The sequence below is a fragment of the Lampetra planeri genome, chromosome 82 (genome assembly GCF_965212315.1).
Source record: "Lampetra planeri chromosome 82, kcLamPlan1.2.h2, whole genome shotgun sequence".
NCBI classification, from domain to species: domain Eukaryota; kingdom Metazoa; phylum Chordata; class Hyperoartia; order Petromyzontiformes; family Petromyzontidae; genus Lampetra; species Lampetra planeri.
In genome coordinates, this window is record NC_136186.1 from 2,100,205 (window position 1) to 2,121,988 (window position 21,784).

A 21,784-nucleotide genomic window follows, 5' to 3' on the forward strand; every position below is an offset into this window, starting at 1 on the left:
GTTCGAAAGATTCATTTTTTTCAGGACTAATTGCAGCTCTTTGTATTTCACCTTTTTATTTCACTTCCCTATCATTGCTGATCTTCTCGTGCTTGTTTCGGGGTGATGACCGTGTCCTCTCCAACGCAGAACAATTGAATGTCTTCTCGCCCGTGTGTGTTTTCTGGTGCCTGTGAAGATGTGATTTCTGTGCAAATGCCTTCCCGCACACAGCGCAATTGAATGGCTTCTCACCCGAGTGTGTTTTCTGGTGACTGTAAAGATTTGATATGTGTGAAAATGACTTATCACACACAAAGCAATTGAACGGCTTCTCGCCCGTGTGTGTTTTTTGGTGAGTGTGAAGATCTGCTTTACGGGCAAATGCCTTCACACAAACAGAGCAATTGAATGGCTTCTCACCCGTGTGTGTTTTCTGGTGACTGTTAAGAGTTGATTTCTGTGCAAATGCCTTCCCGCACACAGAGCAATTGAATGGCTTCTCACCCGAGTGTGTTTTCTGGTGACTGTAAAGATTTGATATGTGTGAAAATGACTTATCACACACAAAGCAATTGAACAACTTCTCGCCCGTGTGTGTTTTTTGGTGAGTGTGAAGATCTGCTTTACGGGCAAATGCCTTCACACAAACAGAGCAATTGAATGGCTTCTCACCCGTGTGTGTTTTCTGGTGACTGTTAAGAGTTGATTTCTGTGCAAATGCCTTCCCGCACACAGAGCAATTGAATGGCTTCTCACCCGAGTGTGTTTTCTGGTGACGGTGAAGATGTGATTTCTGTACAAATGCCTTACCACAAAGAGAGCAGTTGAATGGCTTCTCGCCCGTGTGTGTTTTTTGGTGAGTGTGAAGATTTTGTTTCAGTGAAAATGCCTTCCCACACACAGAGCAATTGAATGGCTTCTCACCCGAGTGTGTTTTCTGGTGACGCTGAAGATTTGATTTCTGTGAAAATGACTTCTGACACACAGAGCAATCGAACGGCTTCTCGTCCGTGTGTGTTTTTTGGTGAGTGTGAAGATCTGCTTTACGTGCAAACGCCTTCACACAAACAGAGCAATTGAATGGCTTCTCACCCGTGTGTGTGTGGCGCTGTGGAAAGGTTATCTGCTCCATGTGACTGATTCTTCAGTGACAGTCGCGGGTGTTGTTGAGAGTAAAATGCACCCTTTAAGCTGTGTGGTTGTCTGGCTCAAATCGCCAAGAAGCAAACTCTTACCAACGTCTAACCGATACACAGTAAGTCGGACTACACACGCGATTACCAGTTTATCCACTAACAAAGACAATTACTTGTTGATGCACGGCGTATCGATGTCCCTGTAACCCGTCTGACGAGATCGCCACGAACTCTCCGAAGCGAAGTCGCCAACCAGTCGCCAAGCAATCGTGCTCGCCAGGCTGGGTCTCGTGGAAGAAGGGTTATCTGCAGAGCAGGGAGTCGAGCGTCTATTCTCAGCAAAATCTCTCTCGAAATGACCGTGAGGTCTGATTTTAAGCCCCTTATAACTTCGCTCTAGCATCCAAATCATTTGTTCTCGACTTGGCCTATCATGGACTTTGCATTCAATTGTTAATTTTTACATTAACAATCCGCATATCTAGCAACATAATACGTTTGTACATCTCACTGCATAATTGTACACTTCCGTTTGAATAAGGATGTGCATCTCCATGCATAATTCCGTGCTTCGTATTAATTTGCTAATATTCACCTACCAATTACATCTAAACTGCTGCTAGTTCAGAGGATTATAAAGCGACATACAGTCTGAAATATCAAAATTGGAGATCTCGAGCTTGATTTCGAATAAGATGTGCAAGTTTATACTTTACTGACTTTGTTTTATAAGGACAATCGTGTTGAGCGGGGTGCTTCTAGAAAACGAGTGTTGTATATTAAACATTCTGCCATGAACTTTGAATGATCATCTGAATGGTTTAGCTTGTAAGCGTGGTTTATTATAATGTCCATATTAAAGGTTTTTTGGGTTAGATCGCTTAAATATACAAATGTGTCGTGGAAACTCGCCACCACCCGACAAAGCCAACTAGTTAAGGTTGTCACGTAAACAGAACATGCAAATTTGTCACTAGTACAGCACACCGGTGTGTTGGAGAGCCAAGCCACAACATTTACATTCTGAGAACGACGTTTCGCCTGTAATTAAAACTAGTTTCATCAGTCGACAATCAGATTTGGGAAGTCTCACTGTTTCGTTGCTTATATAGAAGCATTGATATGTTGACCACGCAGCTGCACTCTATTGAAGTGTAGGGCTGTTACGGAGGGGCTGTATGTACATGGGATCATACGGGGAACAAACACAGTGGGCGGAGCTACGGGAGTGCACGGGGCGGTGCCCGCAACGACGTCCGCATCAGGCAGCCTGGGGGTAGGGCTGCCCGGGGTTGTGATCCTGAAGGGGGGTATAAAGGGAGATGAGAGAGAGAGCTCGTGGCTCAGTATTAGAATAGAGAAGGGAAGATTGAAGACCCGGGTAGCTAGAGCCCTGGACTCCCCTGAGACGCCGCCCTTGTCAGGGCCGCGCAGGACCGAGCCAGCGGCGTGGTCCCGTAAACCAGAGTCAGCACTCTGGGACTCCGGGTACCGTAGCCCGACTCACCAGTGTCGGGCCAGATAGCCTCCCCTAGCCCGTTAGTGGAGGACTCGGGGGTAGGTCAGGGATAGCTAGCGGTGTGTCCCCAGTTATCCGGGTGAGGGGGCCGATACCCCCTCTAGTGCTGTCCTGTAGTGACCACTTGTGAAATAAATACACGTGTGCCTCAACCTCCGTGTCGAGCGTCTTCACCGGTACTTCATCTGGTGTCAGAAGAACTACGGACATGGAAACACGCCAGACAGCTCGAGCCAGAGTACCGGAGGAGGAGGACACTGCTGAGATCGTCGAGCCCGAGACGGCTCAACAAGACATGGTGCAGCCGGGGCCTGACTCGTTCCTACCGGGGCATCGGCATGAAGAGGGGCCGCAGCCAGACGCGCTACGGCTGGCTCACGAAAGGCTGGCGGAGCTGCTGTACGCCGCTGCCGCCACGCTGGAGAACATCACGCGGCTGGGGGCTGGTGGTCCACCACGGGGCGAGGGGAGCCGACGACCGGAGCGCCTTCCCGCCATTTCTGAAGATTCCAACTTTGAATTTCCCGCCATCGACGCGGCGGCTGCTCAGGGCGTGGCCAGCTTGAACATCAGCTCCGACATCGGCCTCGCTGGGGCTGCTGCGTCATCGCCGGCGGAGGGTGCGTCATCGCGGCTGCGACAGGCGATGCCATCGGCCGTTCGCGCCGAAGCACAGCCGAGTCGTGGTGACAACAACCTGCGGGGCAGTCTCTGCGCTACACCAGAGACTGCCCCCGCTTAAAGAGTTTGTCGGCGCGGAGGGAGACTGGGGCGGCTTTCGGCGACGCTTCCTCGCCCACCAGGAAATGGCTAACTGGTCGGATGCTGAGGCTCTCTGCGCGCTGTCGGCGCTCCTCGACAGCGACGCGCTCGCCGCCCTCACATCTGCGCCGAGGGAGAAGCGCTCTACGCTACCGATGGCGCTACAGCTACTGGCCGGGGTCTATGGACCTTCAGCAGAATGCCGACAGCAGTTCTACGATCGCAAGCGGGGGGAAAAGGAGTCGCCCCTGGCTTACAGAACGAGTCTCCTGGCGATGGCAAAGACGGCCTTTCCTCGTATGGACGACGACGGCGTGGACGCGATGGTCACGGAAAAGATCCTCCTCCTGGCAGACGACCTGGACATCGCTGTCGTCGCACAGGAGGACGCCGAGATGACTTCTCTCCAGGCGGCGCGCCTCCTTCACGCCAACCTTCTGTCCCTGCGGCAGAAAGCCAGCAGGGCATCGGCCGGGCGTGCGGTGGCTGCAGCCACCCTTCCGACGGAGGAGCTCTACGCCGTCGACTATCGACGGCAACAGGCGACAGGAGCACGGTCGGGCCGGGACGGGTCGAGCCGCTTCGACCGTCCATCATCTCCGCCGGGGCTCCCGCATTGTTTCAACTGCGGCGTCCGGAGCCACGTCGCCTCGGGGTGCCGCTCTCCTCGACAGCGCGGGACGACGCCTCGACGGGACGCCGGCCCTCCTCCTCCCAAGCTCCAGCAACATGATCCGGCGAGTCGCGGCACCACACATGTTTGGCCAAAGCACCCACCTGTCGCACACTCTCGCACCACAACGAACGGGGGGCCGATGTTGCGTTGCGACGGGCCAACACGGATCACTGCGGGGACTCAAATCGAGCCCAAGCAGTGGTCCGTGTTAGCCCATCGTGTGGTGGCCGCGTCGTCAGGGTCGTCGGCCGTGGTCGGACACATTGACGGGGTAGAGGTACGCATCCTGGTCGATACGGGGGCATCGGCGACAATCATTTCGGAGTTAATTTACAATATTCTGCCTGTACAAAGCCGGCCTTTACTGCCGGTTAACGTCCCATTCTATGCCGCTAACGGGGGCTCTCTCGGCATCATGGGACAGATTCGAGCGCAAATTTGTATCGGGGACATCAAATTGTCGGGGCCGATTTTTGTTTCTTCCTCGCTGGCGGTTCCGTGCCTGCTGGGGACGGACTTCTTAGGCAAAATGCCGATTCGTATTTTGATCGACCAAGGATGCATTGAGCTTCCGTCGGGGCGACGCATGGCGTTCCTGCCTTCCCCTGCTGCGGCTCGGACGGCGTTCGCGACGGTACCGGCGTTCGTCGTTAGAACAGTTCGTGTGCCGCCGGGAGCTCAAATGTTAGTGCCTCTGAAACTTCGTAGGCCCTTCTCTAAGGGCGTAGGGGATCAGGGTGTTATGCTGGGACCGTCTAGGGCCGGGGTTAATGGACCTCATTTAATTCCGGCCCAGACTGTCGTAAGAGGGGACGGGGACCCTTTCATCGCGGTCCTCAATGTAGGGTCGCAGACAGTGGTGGTTCCTCAAGGGACGGTGCTCGCTCACGCAACGCCGGTGCCCTGCGAGGAACCTGTCGCGAACCACGTTGGCCCTGCTTCCCGGACGCACCCACATTCGGACAGCGATGAAGGGTGGCTCGACGCGCTTTGTGCGGGATCGACGGACCTGTCTAATTCAGAGCGCCAACAGCTTAGATCGCTACTGAGGGAATTTTCCGACGTTTTCAGTCGGAATAAATACGATTTGGGTTGCACTCACCTGCTGCGTCACCACATTGACACGGGTGACAGCGCGCCAATTCGCCAAAATCTGTTTCGGTTGAGTCCCGCCGAAAAGGAACATGTCAAATCGGCTGTTGATGACATGTTAGCCGCCAACATCATTTCTCCCTCCACCAGCCCTCGGGGAGCGCCGATCGTCCTGGTTAAAAAGCAGGACGGCTCGTTGCGGTTTTGCGTGGATTTTCGGCGCCTTAACAAAATTTCGGTTGCCGACGCATACCCGCTCCCACGGATGGACGAATCGCTGGACGCCTTGGCGGAGCGCGATTCTTCTCCACACTAGATTTACTTTCGGGATTCTGGCAGCTTCCTCTGGACGATGATTCGAAGCCTAAAACTGCTTTCCGTACACTGCACGGCCTGTTCCAATTCAACAGGTTGCCGATGGGCTTACACTCAGCGCCGGCAACTTTCCAGCGGTTGATGGAATTGGTTTTGGCTGGATTACAATGGGAGTCGTGCCTGATTTATTTGGATGACGTTATTGTCTTTGGTAAAACTTTTGACGAACATCTCCAGAGGTTGCGGGCGGTTTTCCTAAAGATGCGGGCTGCTAATTTGAAATTTAAGCCCCAAAAATGCCATTTGTTACGCGAGTCGGTGCGTTATTTGGGGCACATCGTGGGGCGCTCAGGTATTGCTACCGATCCCGCCAAAACGCAGTGTGTCAGCTCCTGGCCGACTCCCACCTCGGTGGGAGAGGTCAGGAGTTTTATTGGCTTCGCGTCGTATTACCGATGCTTCGTCGCTAATTTTGCGACGATTGCCAAACCCCTACATGCTTTAACATCTAAAGGGGTTCGGTTCCACTGGGGTCGGGATGAGGAGGCTGCTTTCTGCCCCCTTCGGGACGCCCTGGTAAAAGCTCTTCCCTTGATTTACCCAGATTTTTTTAGACCGTTTTTGCTCGACACCGACGCGAGCAACACGGGTATCAGAGGCGTGCTTTCCCAGGTGGTTGACGGCGTGGAACGGGTGGTTGCGTACGGCAGTCGGGTGTTGTCTCCAGCGGAGCAAAGATATTGTGTCACCCGTAGGGAACTGTTGGCAATTGTCTATTTCATCCAACAGTATCGCCCATATCTATACGGTCGGCATTTCACCGTCCGTACAGATCATGCGGCACTGCAGTACGCCCTGAAGGTTCAACAGCCATCGGGACAATTGTCCCGATGGTTGGAGGTCCTCCAGGATTTCGATTTCGAAACCACCTACCGTAAGGGCGTTCGCCACACCAACGCGGACGCTCTGTCGCGCATGCCAACCGCCTCCGAATGCGCATGCCTCCTGGGGTCGGGGCGTTGCAGGCCAGCAGGGGACATGCCGGTTCCGGTCCTGGCGATGATGAAACATTGGTCCCCGATGATATCGCGGAACAGGGAAGAGATTCCCTGCTTGGGTTGCCCGTTGATGAATGGGGGCGCCTCCAGATGGAGGACACCTCCCTCCTCGCGTTGCGTCGTCGCGCCGGGGAGAGGGGGCGTGGGACGGGTGATGCCGACGCATGGGAAATGCACGCGGGGTTGCTTATGCATTGGGACGGGAAATCCCATCGTCACCGGCTGGTGGTCCCTTCGGGGTTACGGGGTAAGGTGGTGTGGGCTGCTCATGAGCGCCTCCTCCACCTGGGTACCCAAAAGACCCTCGCATTGCTCCAGCTTGACTTTTTTTGGCCGGGCATGACACGGGATGTCACGGATCTGTTGGCAGCATGCCCTCGGTGTGCGCAGCGGAAACCACCAGCACGGGAGTCAAACCCGCCTTTGCAGTCCATCAGAGTCTCCAGGGTGAACGAACTGGTCGCGCTAGATATTCTGGGCCCATTCCCCGCCACCCCTAGGGGAAATAGATATTTGTTAACAGGGGTTGAGTACTTTACGCGCTGGCCTATGGCCTGGCCCCTGGCCAATCAGTCGGCAGCAGCCATCGTGGACGCCTTTGTCCAAGGTTACGTCATGGACAAAGGTGCCCCGGAGCGGCTGCTGACCGACCAGGGTAAAAATTTCTCCGGGAAACTCCTCAAACAAGTCTGTGATCTCCTAGGAACGAAAAAGATTTGTACCTCTCCCTATCACCCGCAAACTGACGGGATGGTCGAGCGTCTGCATCGCACCATCACGTCTATGTTGTCGCAACAAGTTTCGGACTCACAGACCGATTGGGACTTGCAAATTCAAGGGGTCCTGGCAGCATACAGATTGGCCCCCCATGCTGCGACGGGATTTTCACCCTTCTTTCTCATGTATGGCCGCGAACCTGACCCACCTGTTCGGGCACAGCTGCAGATCCCCGCGCCGCTGGGTAAGACAAAATTGGATGAACACGTTAAATTTAACCTGGCAAAACTGACTGAGGCACGGGATGCTGCCATGCTAAATTCTGACAGGCGTCAACAGGCGAATGAGCGCCTCAGACTGACTCGCGCGCGCGTGCTGCAGTGGAAGCCAGGGGACAGGGCATGGCTGCACTGTCCCCAGGTACCACTCGCGACCTCCTCGAAGCTGGTGCGGCCGTGGCGGGGCCCCGTCGAGGTGGTCGAGGTTTTGCGGCCTCAGTGCGTTCGTATCCAATGGGGGAAGCGCCGGTGGTTCGTTCACCCCTCTAGGCTGAAACCCTTCGTTGCGGTGCGAGGCCCCACTCCACACGCGCAGGGCCAAACATGTGGGGGGTCGACCGACTCGGAGGGTCCGTCTCGGCTGCTCTCGCCAAACGTGTTGCCGGCTGTTCCGCCCCCAGGTGCACCAGGAATGATGGGCTCGCGCCTAAAAACCCACACGGGGGATGCCGAGGGTCTCGCGACTTCAATCGCGGACTCACCTCGAAAGGGACTGCTGCCACCGGGTGGTCCGCCGTCCGGAATTGCCCCATGTGACGGGCCTGCGGCAAGGACGCGCGCTAAAACGCGCAGACTCTTGTGATACACAAAAAGAAGAAAGAAAAAAAAATATTTTTTTATTTCACGTGTTATGGTTACGGTGCGCGGCGTTGGTTGGGTGCTCCTGGCACATTGTTGGGTTGTGTGTGTGTGTTGTGCGAGCGTTGTGTGTATGTTGTGGGTGTGTTGTGTGTGCTGGGGGAGTTCCTGGCTAGTTGTATATACGTGCTTTTACGGATTTCGTATTTATGCGGGGGGGGGGGGGGGGGGGGGTGCGTCGGTTTAATTCCCTTCGGGGGTATGGTTATTGTTGTTGTTCAATTCGCGTTCTGTTGAAAAGAAAATGAGGCACACACGAGGGTCAAGGGGTAAATGTACTTTTATTGAAATTGTTGCAGCCGGGACGGCTGCGAGCTGTACAGGGGGGGTGATGTAGGGCTGTTACGGAGGGGCTGTATGTACATGGGATCATACGGGGAACAAACACAGTGGGCGGAGCTACGGGAGTGCACGGGGCGGTGCCCGCAACGACGTCCGCATCAGGCAGCCTGGGGGTAGGGCTGCCCGGGGTTGTGATCCTGAAGGGGGTATAAAGGGAGATGAGAGAGAGAGCTCGTGGCTCAGTATTAGAATAGAGGAGGGAAGATTGAAGACCCGGGTAGCTAGAGCCCTGGACTCCCCTGAGACGCCGCCCTTGTCAGGGCCGCGCAGGACCGAGCCAGCGGCGTGGTCCCGTGAACCAGAGTCAGCACTCTGGGACTCCGGGTACCGTAGCCCGACTCACCAGTGTCGGGCCAGATAGCCTCCCCTAGCCCGTTAGTGGAGGACTCGGGGGTAGGTCAGGGATAGCTAGCGGTGTGTCCCCAGTTATCCGGGTGAGGGGGCCGATACCCCCTCTAGTGCTGTCCTGTAGTGACCACTTGTGAAATAAATACACGTGTGCCTCAACCTCCGTGTCGAGCGTCTTCACCGGTACTTCAGAAGTACGCAGCCCTTTGTCGGCATGCATTTATTTAATGTTTTATTTTAAAGACACATTTATATACTTCAGCGATCTAACCTAACAACTTCTATTATGGATGCTATTGGTCCCGAAATCCTACATGTTAAACTCGTGTGTATGTGTTTAATATTTTGGATGGTTTTTTTTAATAATTGCATTCAAAATGGAGAGGTTACCAGCGCCTCGCACCCGTCCAGAGACCTCGTGGGCCTCCGTGGTGGCTACGAGCCTTCCCTCCAGGACATTGCTCACATCCACCGCAGCGTTACCGTCCGGCACCGTGGATGCGGTAGCGGAATTGCCGATGACTGCTACCAGCGGTGTCAAGATCGGCCTCTGTGGAGGAGGCTCGTGAAGGACGCTACTGGGCAGTTGGAGGCAGTAGCCCTCCAGCAACAACGGAGGGCGGAGGAACTACGCTCACAACAACGAGCGGAGCGCAGGGTCGCTAAAGCACAAGCAAGTGGGCACAATAAGGGGCACAGGTGGTGGTGCATCAGCCAGTCATCTCGGTCATCCCAGTCATTCGACCCGTGGCACCTGGGTCTGCCCCGTGACCTCCTGTCAGCGGGCATTCGACACTTCACGTGGCCTCAAGGTGCACATGGCCTGGCACAAGCGTCGTGGTGACGTCACCGCCACTTAGTGGCGAATGGCGGTTGTTATTTACACTCGTTTACGTGGATATGTACATGCGTGAATGTGTGTGTATAGGTACGTACAATTATTTGTTCGCACATTTGTTCGTGTAGTACAGGGGTCTGCAACCTTTAAGACATAAAGAGCCACTTGGACCCGTTTCCGAAGGAAAAAATAAACTGGGAGCCGCAAAACCATTGCAACATTTAAAACAAATATAACACTGCATATGTTGTTTCTTACCTTATTGCTATATACAGGATCGTGCAGTCAGCTGTCAATCTGAATAAAAAAATGACTTTTTCACTTAACAATGTAAAATATATTTTTGCAAATTAATAGCTAAATTACCTGGTTAATGGGATTTTTGCTCCTGAACCTCAGTGCACAGTGTCTGCACATCAGGGCTGTAAGACGTCACCTTCATTTTCACACAGGCTTGCAAGCTGTCATCTGTGAGGCGTGATCGATGTTTGTTTTTAATATAGTTCATGTTGGAGAAGACCTGCTCACATACATATGTGGAGCCGAAGATCGACAGGACTCCAAATGCATACTTTTTCATGTTTATATAAGTGTTGGGGATGGCATTCCATGTTTCGAATACAAGTTTGTCCTGTTTGGGAAGGTTTTCAATATCACTCCATTTATGATTCTGAGCCAGAATGGCCTTCTGACGGGCAACATCCTCAAGAGTAGCGGTCAAGCATTTGAACTTGGACACCCATATATCTTTGTCGGCTATATCGGCCCGTTCCATCTCAAGATCAGGTTGACTTACACCTGCAAATGCAGTCATATTCAATAGGGATGGATCGATCGCCAGGGGAGTGACAGGGAAGGATAATGTCGTTTTTTCCTCTCTGAACTCACAGAATCGTTTCCCAAACGAACTTTGCATTGTGGTGATTGCAGACTTGAAATATTCCAAATTTATCGTATCATGACTTTGTTTGAACTCTCTCAAAGAGGGAAAGTGAGACAGTGTACCTCTCTGTAAATCTTTGACAAACACTGTCAACTTGCGCTCGAATGCCAAAACCTCCTCCAGCATGTGCAGGGCTGTGCCTCCTTTCCCCTGAAGGGTTGTATTTAGCGTGTTTAGATGTGCTGTCATGTCTACCATAAAATGTAATTTTTCCAGCCACTCTGGCTGTTCCAGCTCAGCAAAGGTGAGCTCTTTGCTGCCCAGGAAGGTTTTTACTTCTTCCAAACATGTGACAAAGCGTTTTAGCACCTCGCCTCTGGACAGCCACCGGACCTTGTTGTGGAGCAGGAGGTCAGAATATATGCTTTCCACCTCATCCAATAGCAAACGGAACTGGCGGTGGTTTAAACCCTTTGCCATTATCTTATTAACAATCTGAATGACCACATCCATTACTTTTGTGCATTCCGGGGGAAATGTTTGAGCACACAATGCCTCTTGGCAGAGGTGTGGACTCGAGTCATGTGACTTGGACTCGAGTCAGACTCGAGTCATGAATTTGATGACTTGCGACTCGACTTGGACTTGCATAACAATGACTTTGTCCCACCTATGAGATGTGGACTCGAGTCATGTGACTTGGACTCGAGTCAGACTCGAGTCATGAATTTGATGACTTGCGACTCGACTTGGACTTGCATAACAATGACTTTGTCCCACCTCTGCCTCTTGGTGCAGGATGCAATGAAATGACAGCAGCGTTCTACCCAGCGCCTTCTGCAGTAGAGCCACAAAGCCCTTCTGTGCTCCTCTCATGCTCGGTGCCCCATCAGTAGCCACTGAGACCAGGTGGTTGGTGTTTATTTTTTTAGCACTTAAAAAGTCCAGGACAGCCTTACAGATATCCTCACCCCTTGTTTGGTCTTTTAGTGGTATCAGCTCAATCAGTTCTTCCTGTGGCCCAAAAGAGTTCACATATCGGCAGAACAGCGCTATTTGTTCAATATCACCTTTATCTTTGGACTCATCACAGGCGATGGAGTACGCCACAGCTGAATTAATGTCTTGAATTTGCTGTTTGCTAATGTTTTCTGCCATTTTTAGGGTTCTGTCTTTGACAGTCTTCGCAGAGAGAGGCATGTCTTTGATTTTCTGCACAATTTCATTCTTCTTTTTGAAGTCCATGTATAGATGTTCCGAAATATTAATGAATGCTTCTTTTATATACTCTCCATCTGTGAAGGGCTTCCCGTGCTTGCCTATTTCCTGAGCGGCCACAAAACTAGCATATGTTGTGGAATTTTCAGTCTTCACCCACTTCTTGAAATTATTTTTGCTCATATTAACCTTCCTCATAAGTTCTGCAATGGCTTTTCGTCTCTCATCTCCATCTGGATATTTTTCAGCAAAGGCTGTGTGTTTATTCTGGAAATGTCTTGCAATATTCGACTTTTTGTTGTTTGCAAATTTCTCACCACATATTAAGCATACTGGTAAACCAGTCTCGTCAGTAGAGAATGCAAATGATTCTGTCCATGTATCATTAAACACTCTGTTTTCTTCAGAAATTTTTCTCTTCTTGCCTTTATCCATGGCTGGCCTACCGGGGGGTCGAAAACAGCAACGTAATTAGAAATCACAGGGCCCCATAGCAAAATTTGCTATGCCCACCCCCCCTCAAGCACCAGCCACCCCCCTCCCCTTCCTTTCCCTGCAACCTACTCCAACCAAAAAAAAAGAATGCAATTGAACAGCACATTACACAGCCAATAACAATGCCCCCAATGTGCCATAAAAAAACGAATTACTGCCCCAAAGTGCCAGAGAAAATGACCAATGCCCCCAAATGACCAATGCCCCAAAATGCCATAGAAAATTAATCAGGGCCCCAGTGTACCATAAATCATAATCAGTGCCTGATGTAAATAATAATTAATAATGAGGGCCCAATGTCATCCTCGTCATTATAAAAATAACTTTTTTGTCACTTTTTATTTTTTGGTTTGACCCCTCAGAATTACTCCTCATAGAAATAAACGTTAAATTAACAAGTTACCTTTTTTTGTGTGCGTGTGTTCTTCACTCCCGCGCAGGGCTGGCTCCGGCTCCGTCACTCCTTCCCCTCGCACGCAGGCGGCCTGACGTCACCAGGCACTGTACTAGCGGCGAGGCGGAGCTGAGGAGCGGAGCTGATGGAGGCAGCCATGTTTTGCGTTACCTAGCAACGGCAACGTTATTGCCTGTCACCGGGCGGGCAGTGTGGAGCGGAGCGGCGACCTGTCAGCAGCGGCAACGCCAGAGCAGGTGTCACAGTGCGCCTCCTCCCCTCGCTAGCATCCGCCCCGGAGCCGCGGTCAAGGTTCAAAAGAGCCGCATGCGGCTCCGGAGCCGCAGGTTGCCGACCCCTGGTGTAGTAGAACGCAATCCCTTTGTACGTCTACTGCTGTATATGCACACTCATGTGTGTATGCGCACTTGTATGCATGTGCACCCGTGTGTGGATGTATGAAGCGGTGTGTTTGCACATTCGTGTATGTTTCTACAGCGCTGTGTAAGTCCACTCGTGTGTGGGTGTGTGTGCATGGGAGTGTATATGTTCACTCGTGCATGATCAAGTATTGGAACAAACAAATTATTTTTATATTGTGTCGTACAAAGAATTTAGGGGCAATGTGGTAGGGAACTACAGGGATGAGACTCCCCGCTCGTGGTGCTAAATGAATTGAAACAGCGCCACTGAGCAGACAGAGCCCCGCCCCTACAGCTCGTGAGTGTGACGTAGTGAGTGTGACCAGCGGACTGCCACGATGCTGCCAGGTAAGGGTAAACTTGTGTGATGGAGATGCTGCACCTGACACTCGCCTCCACACGTGTTCGCTATAAACATTGTAGCAATAAGGGACGATCAGTAATCTTTAACACATCAGGTCTTTATTGTTCTGCAAGTATATTAACGTTAAAACTCGTAGAAACACATGCACACTCGTGTGTGAATGTGTTCTCGTCCGTTTTTTTAAGGAAGGATATGGTAGCAATAACGTACGATCAGTCATCTTTAAAAACAGGTCTTTATTAATCTGCAAAAAACTCACGTTAATACTCGTATCGAAATCTTTATTAATACGCATGTTCAAACAGGAAAGGAACTAGGCAAATGATTTCCCAATAGGAATTCAACAGTTAAAACATATTCTTAAAATCAAACACGTAAACGTCGATTTCCCTTTGACGTCCTTTTCGAATGAAGCCATTCGTCCAGACACAGGAACAACGAACGTGCAACCCACGCACACTCTGAAACCTATTATTTAAAGTGAATTAATTTATTACACAATGATGAAAATTATAGAACATGTTTAAAATATTGAGCAAAGTTGTGATCACAGACTTTCTCCAACGTTAGCTCAACAAGACCACTTAACCACGAGAGTGAAATCAGGAATTGAACCACTTCACAACCACTGCGCATCACACCACATCAACAAGTAATCCGATCGGACGACAAAGCACCACCTTCACGAGACGAAGTCTAGAATAAACCTCAACAATCAAGACGCGGAATTCAACACAAACACTACGAAATCACTGAAAAAAATATATAAGAGACAGAAATATGACTCTCCAGCCACTCCAATACATAAATCCATCTCTCAGGTTGCAACTGCATGGGCTCGAAAGAGGAATATCGTTTAGGACTCATGACAATATTTTTACTCTTTGCTTGATGATTCCTGTGAAGTGTTGCTGACTGTGAAAATGCTTCCAACACACAGAGCAATCGAATGGTTTTATTAAATTGATTACATTAGCTTGGAGTAGTGCTGGAAATCACTGATATAATCAATTTCACCTAATAAATTGATCTAACAGAGACACAAACTTGCACATTCCAGGACTTTAACAGAAGTACTCAATACTTTGATTATCCAGCCATTCCAACAGCCATTTCTCATTATCAACCTGCATGGGGTCGAAATAGGAATTGTCGTCAGGACTCATTACATCCACTACATCAACGCATCTCTCAGGATCCACCTGCATAGGTTCGAAAGATTCATTTTTTTCAGGACTAATTGCAGCACTTTGTATTTCACCTTTTGATTTCACTTCCCTATCATTGCTGATCTTCTCATGCTTGTTTCGGGGTGATGACCGTGTGAAGATCTGACTTCCTTGCAAATGCCTTCCCGCACACAGCGCAATTGAATGGCTTCTCGCCCGTGTGTGTTTTTGGTGACTGTTAAGAGTTGATTTCTGTGAAAATGACTTCCCACACTCAGAGCACTTGAATGGCTTCTCGCCCGTGTGTGTTTTTTGGTGAGTGTGAAGATTTTGTTTCAGTGAAAATGCCTTCCCACACACAGAGCAATTGAATGGCTTCTCACCCGAGTGTGTTTTCTGGTGACGCTGAAGATTTGAGTTCTGTGAAAATGACTTCTGACACACAGAGCAATCGAACGGCTTCTCGTCCGTGTGTGTTTTTTCGTGAGTGTGAAGATCTGCTTTACGTGCAAACGCCTTCACACAAACAGAGCAATTGAATGGCTTCTCACCCGTGTGTGTTTTTTGGTGAGTGTGAAGATTTTGTTTCAGTGAAAATGCCTTCCCACACACAGAGCAATTGAATGGCTTCTCACCCGAGTGTGTTTTCTGGTGACGCTGAAGATTTGAGTTCTGTGAAAATGACTTCTGACACACAGAGCAATCGAACGGCTTCTCGTCCGTGTGTGTTTTTTCGTGAGTGTGAAGATCTGCTTTACGTGCAAACGCCTTCACACAAACAGAGCAATTGAATGGCTTCTCACCCGTGTGTGTGTGGCGCTGTGAAAAGGTTATCTGCTCCATGTGACTGATTCTTCAGTGACAGTCGCGGGTGTTTTTTAGAGTAAAATGCACCCTTTAAGCTGCGTGGATGTCTGGCTCAAATCGCCAAGAAGCTAACTTTTTACCAACGTCTAACTGAGACACAGTAACGTCTTGTAAGTCGGACTACACACGCGATTACCAGTTTATTCACTAACAAAGACACTTACTTTTTGATGCACCGCGTATCGATGTCGCTGTAACCCGTCTGAAGAGATCGCCACGAACTCTCCCGAAGCGAAGTCGCCAACCAGTAGCCAAACAATCGTGCTCGCCAGGCTGGGTCTCGTGGAAGATGGGTTATCTGCAGAGCGAGGAGTCGAGCATCTATCCTCAGCGAAATCCCTCTAGAAATGACCTTGAGGTCTGATTTTAAGCCCCTTATAACTTCGCTCTCGCATTCAAATCCTTTGTTCTCGACTTGGCCTATCATGGACTTTGCATTCAATTGTTAATTTTTACATTAACAATCTGCATATCTAGCAACATAATACGTATGTACATCTCACTGCATAATTGTACACTTGCGTTTGAATAAGGATGTGCATCTCCATGCATAATTCCGTGCTTCGTGTTAATTTGCTAATATTCACCCCTAACGTCCTCTAAACTGCTGCAAGTTTAGAGGATTATAAAGCGACAAACAGCCTGAAATATCAAAATTGGTAATCTCGAGCTTGATTTAGAATAAGATGGGCAAGTTTATACTGTACTGACTTTGTTTTATAAATATATTTAATGACAATCGTGTTGAGCGGGGTGCTTCGAGAAAACGAGTGTTTTATCTTATAATTTATGCCATGAACTTTAAACAATGATCTGAATGGTTTAGCTTGTAAGCGTGGTTTATTATAATGTCCATAATAAAAGTTTTGTCAAGCAGTTTGCCACCATAGCCAGGCCCCTGCACGCTTTGACGGCTAAAGGTGTGCGGTTTCACTGGGGGCCCGAGGAGGAGGCTGCGTTCTGCTCCATTCGTGACGCCTTGGTGCACGCTCCCCCCTTGTGTTACCCCGATTTCACGCAGACGTTTTTGCTCGACACGATTGCCAGTAACACGGGTATCGGGGGAGTGCTCTCACAGGTGGTCGGGGGGGTCGAACGGGTGGTCGCCTACGGTAGCAGAGTGCTGTCCCCTGCGGAACAACGCTACTGCGTGACACGTCGTGAATTGCTGGCGATTGTATTTTTCATACAGCAATTCAGGCCGTATCTTTACGGCCGTCATTTTACGGTTCGTACGGACCATGCGGCTCTCCAATACGCTATGCGGGTGGCGCAGCCATCTGGCCAATTGTCCCGATGGTTGGAGGTCCTTCAGGACTACCAATTCACGACGATTTACCGCAAGGGATTGTGCCACTCGAATGCGGATGCCTTGTCGCGGTTGCCACCGCGCACGGAATGCGCATGTCTGCTGGGATCGGCGCGGTGTAAACCTCCTGTCGCGGAAGTTGTGCTCGCCGCCACTGATACTACGGGAGTCGACGCTCCCACGGGGAGGGACTCGCTGTTAGCGCTGCCTCTCATCGAGTGGGGCCGTCTCCAAATGGCCGACATCTCCCTACTCACGCTACGTCGGAAGGTTGACGCTCCCGAGGGGGGGGGGAAACGCGGGTTGGTTCCTGGGTGTGCAGGCAGGGCCTCTTGATGAAGTGGGACAACATGTCCCGGCGTCACGCGCTCGTTGTGCCTTTTGCCATGCGGGGTAGGGTCGTCCTGGCTGCTCATGAACGACTCATGCATCTGGGTTTTCACAAAACGCTCGCCCTAGTCCAGCGAGACTATTATTGGCCGGGGATGGGCAACGACGTGGCGAACATTCTTAAGGGATGTGTAGGGTGCGCCCAAAGAAAACCGCCACCGATAGCGGCCAATCCACCACTGCAATCCATTCAGGTTTCGCGCATAAACGAATTGGTTGCGTTAGACATCTTGGGGCCCTTTCCCGCTACACCTAGGGGAAATAAGTTCCTGCTGGTTGGCGTTGAGTACTTCACCCGCTGGCCCATGGCATGGCCACTCGCCAACCAGTCGGCTGCGGCAGTGGCGGACGCCTTTGTCCAAGGTTATGTTTTGGACAAGGGCGCCCCCGAACGCTTGCTGACGGACCAAGGGAATAATGTTTCGAGCGTTTTGTTGCGCGAGGTGTGCGACCTGTTGGGTACAAAGAAAGTGCGTACCTCCCCGTACCACCCGCAGACTGACGGAATGGTTGAACGTCTGAACAGGACGATTACGTCTATGCTGTGCCAACAGGTCTGCGACGATCAGGTTGATTGGGACTTACAGGTACCGGGGGTACTCGCGGCCTATCGAATGGCCCCTCATGCGGCGACGGGGTTTTCCCCATTTTTTCTTATGTATGGGCGGGAGGCCGATCCGGCCATGGACGTTCAGCTGGGGATTTCCCAGCCACGTGCAAAATCAAAATTGGCAGACCACATCAAGTTTAATATCGCCAAATTGGCTGAAGCGCGAGAGGCTGCGAGATTGATTTCGCGGTCTCGGCAGATCGCGAACAAGAGATTGCATGGACGGAGGGTGCATACGCACGATTGGAAACCAGGCGATAAGGCCTGGCTGCATTGTCCACATGCACCGTTGGCTACGTCCCCCAAATTGTTGAGACCATGGAGGGGACCGGTGGAAATTGTGCGGGTTGCACGACCCCAGAGTATACAGATTAAATGGGAAAAACGCCGTTGGTACGTGCACCCCTCCCGACTGAAACCCTACGCGGCACCGCGTGACCCCGTTTTGTGCCGTAACGACCGGGCGTGTGATGTGACCGTCGACTCGGGGAGGGATGTGTCGCAGGCTGATCCTCACGTGTCTCTACCTGACCCACCCCCAGGTGTCTCGGGCCTGACGGCTGCTGACCGTCGGGAGCCGGATCCCCGATGCCTGGCCCATGCCTTCCTGAACTGCCGGCACCACCGGACGGTCAACCGCATCTAGTGCCGTACGACGGACCGGCTAGGACACAACACTTGTCGTGAAAAAAAAAAATTCAAACCTGGGCTCGCCACCGTGTTCCCCCTCTCCCGGGGTAATGTCCCGTTCAAGGGACGCTCGGAAAGAATGGGACGCTGCACGAGTCGAAGAAACACATTTTTTTCTGCATACACATTTATTGTTGTCACTCGCCGGATTTTACATTAACAATTCGCATATATAGCAACATAGCTTAGCTAATATGTCCATTGTAATTAAACATTAATACGTATGTACATCTCACTGCATAATTGTACGCATAATTCAGTGCTTCATGTGAATCTGCTAATATTCACCCGGCTATGTCCTGTAGACTGCTGCAGGTTTGGAAGATTTAACAGCGACATACAGTTCGAAGTATAGAAATGAAGATGTCGAGTTTGATTTGGACTAAGAGTTGCAAGTTTATACTGTGCTGAACCTGTTTAATAAACCTATTTAAGGACACTCGTATTGAGCATGGTGCTTTTCGCAAAAGAGTGTGTTTTGTTATAATTTCTGTCATACACTTTGAATAATCATCTGAATGGTTTAGCTTGAAAGCGTGGTTTATAATAAAGTAACGCAAAAAAAACAATCGTCACCTTATAGTCTGTAACATACGACCTTCGGTGTGTATATACACCAGTGTGAATGTGTTCAATATTTTGTTAATGTTCAATATTTTGCACGTGTTTACTATTTTGGACGTGTTTTAAGGTTATTCCATTGACTATTGAGGGATTACCAGCCCCTCGCACCCGTCCAAAGACCTCGTGGGCCACTGTGGTGGCTACGAGCCTTCCCTCCGGGACATTGCTCACATCCACCACAGCGTTACCGTTCAACACCGTCAATGAAGGAAGGGGATTGCTTTTGCAAAACTTTACTCGTGGCAGGGGATTGACAAACAACAGGGAGTGCCTCCTTCTGATAAACAAAAAACGAATGAAGGGGGCGTGGGAGCGTGGCGCAAGGTGTGGAAAGCTGTAAGTCACAGGTATCATTCGAATTGGGTCAATGACACCAGCACACAAATGGTGGGATCGTTTGGAATGATGTTGCATTGATGAAATATGAATTTCTCGACGTTGTATTTCATGATCTTTAAATAAAATTTTTGTTTTTAGAATTTACAATCTGCATATCTAGCAACAGAGCTTCGCTAATATTGCCATTGAGCTTAATCCTGAATACGTATATTCATCTCACCGCATAATTTGCATTCATTTGCTAATATTCACCCTGCAATATGCTGCAAAATGCTGCCAGTTCAAATGCGTTACCAGGGAAATGCAGACTGAAGAATTGTAATTGTGATTTGGACTTTGAGGTGCAAGTTTATACCGTGCTGACTTTGTTTTATAAATATATTGAAGTACTTGTGTTGATATGAGCGCGTCAGAACAATCAAGGTGATTTGTTTAATTTAATCCACGCAAATTATAACGATTGCTGTCATACACTTTTAATGATAATCGACATGGTATTGCCTGTAAGCGTGTGTGTATTTACACTGCTGTGTAAGTACACTTGACTTTGACTCGTGTGTGTACGTGTTTGTTGAAAGCATTGTACAGTTAACGGATGCTCAGATAACTTTAAAAAATCCGATTAATTAATCTGCAAAAAAATATTGACGTTAATATTGCTGTGCATGCACACTCGCGTGTGTAGAGGTAGTGTAGTGGTTAGCGCACAGCTCAATTCTCGCTCATGTTAAATTCATGCTCACGGCCAACACCAGCGACGATTATCTGAACAGTATATAATTTAATGTTGGGTTTGTCGATGGCAGCATATAGAACTTGGTAGACCCGTGTGATGTAAGGGAAAAACGTTTAGCTGGAAGCATATTATATTTTTTGCGACAGAGAATTGTAATGTATTACTTACTGTTAGTAGCTCAGCTTATTGGAGAGTATATTTAGAATACTGATGATACTATGTAGTATACACTTTAGTTTTTTACGTGGTTGTTTAGTTACTGCAGCTACATACTATTAACATTCCTTCCCTTTATTAATGCTACCCCTATCCCCTCCCTTTGATGCTGCTAATCCTGCATAAATGCACGGGCATAATATGACTTTGAAACCCCCCGCCCACCTCCTACGCATTTCACAAGTAGTACTAATCACTAACTTACATATGCTAAATTCCTCTTGATATGCAAATTAATTTGTCAAGGAGAGTTAAAGGCACCCTCTAAGCTGCGTGAATGTCTAAATAAAATCCACACAAGCTAACTCTCACTGAAGTGTAACCGAGACAGTAACGCCTCGTAAGTCGAACTACACACGCGATTAACAGTTTAGCCACTAACGAAGACACTTACTTGTTGATGCACGGCGTGTCGATGTCCATGTAACCCGTCTGAAGAGATCGCCACGAACTCTCCCAGTCGCCAGGCAATCGTGCTCGCCAGGCTGGGTCTCGCAGGAGAAGGATAATCTGCAGAGAGAGGAGTCGAGCGCCTATCCTCAGTGAAATCTCTCTCGAAATGGGCTTGAGGTCTGATTTTAAGCCCCTTATAACTCCCCTCTCGCATACAATTCCTTTGTTCTCGACTTGGCCTATCATGGACTTTGCATTCACTTGTTAATTTTTACATTAACAATTCGCATATATAGCAACATAATTTTTGGAGCTTTCGTGACTGCAAGAATTATTCTTTGGTTCTTTCGGTTAAGTCACTTAACCGAAAGAACCAAAGAATATAGCAACATAGCTTAGCTAATATGTCCATTGTAATTAAACATTAATACGTATGTACATCTCACTGCATAATTGTACGCATAATTCAGTGCTTCATGTGAATCTGCTAATATTCACCCGGCTATGTCCTGTAGACTGCTGCAGGTTTGGAAGATTTAACAGCGACATACAGTTCGAAGTATAGAAATGAAGATGTCGAGTTTGATTTGGACTAAGAGTTGCAAGTTTATACTGTGCTGAACCTGTTTAATAAACCTATTTAAGGACACTCGTATTGAGCATGGTGCTTTTCGCAAAAGAGTGTGTTTTGTTATAATTTCTGTCATAAACTTTGAATAATCATCTGAATGGTTTAGCTTGAAAGCGTGGTTTAAAATAAAGTAACGCAAAAAAAACAATCGTCACCTTATAGTCTGTAACATACGACCTTCGGTGTGTATATACACCAGTGTGAATGTGTTCAATATTTTGTTAATGTTCAATATTTTGCACGTGTTTAATATTTTGGACGTGTTTTATGGTTATTCCATTGACTATTGAGGGATTACCAGCCCCTCGCACCCGTCCAAAGACCTCGTGGGC

The 21,784-nt window shown here is 49.4% G+C and overlaps 1 protein-coding gene across 1 annotated transcript; it reads right to left on the minus strand.

Annotated features, from left to right (window-relative positions):
• Window positions 1-55: 55 nt before the first annotated feature.
• On the minus strand, window positions 56-15,941 carry LOC144738386 (uncharacterized). Its single transcript, XM_078621424.1, has 3 exons — window positions 15,908-15,941; window positions 14,884-15,399; window positions 56-1,020 (listed from the first exon to the last, which is right to left on the minus strand). The coding sequence occupies exons 1-3, from the start codon at window positions 15,939-15,941 to the stop codon at window positions 56-58; spliced, it is 1,515 nt and encodes a 504-aa protein (XP_078477550.1).
• Window positions 15,942-21,784: the final 5,843 nt, after the last annotated feature.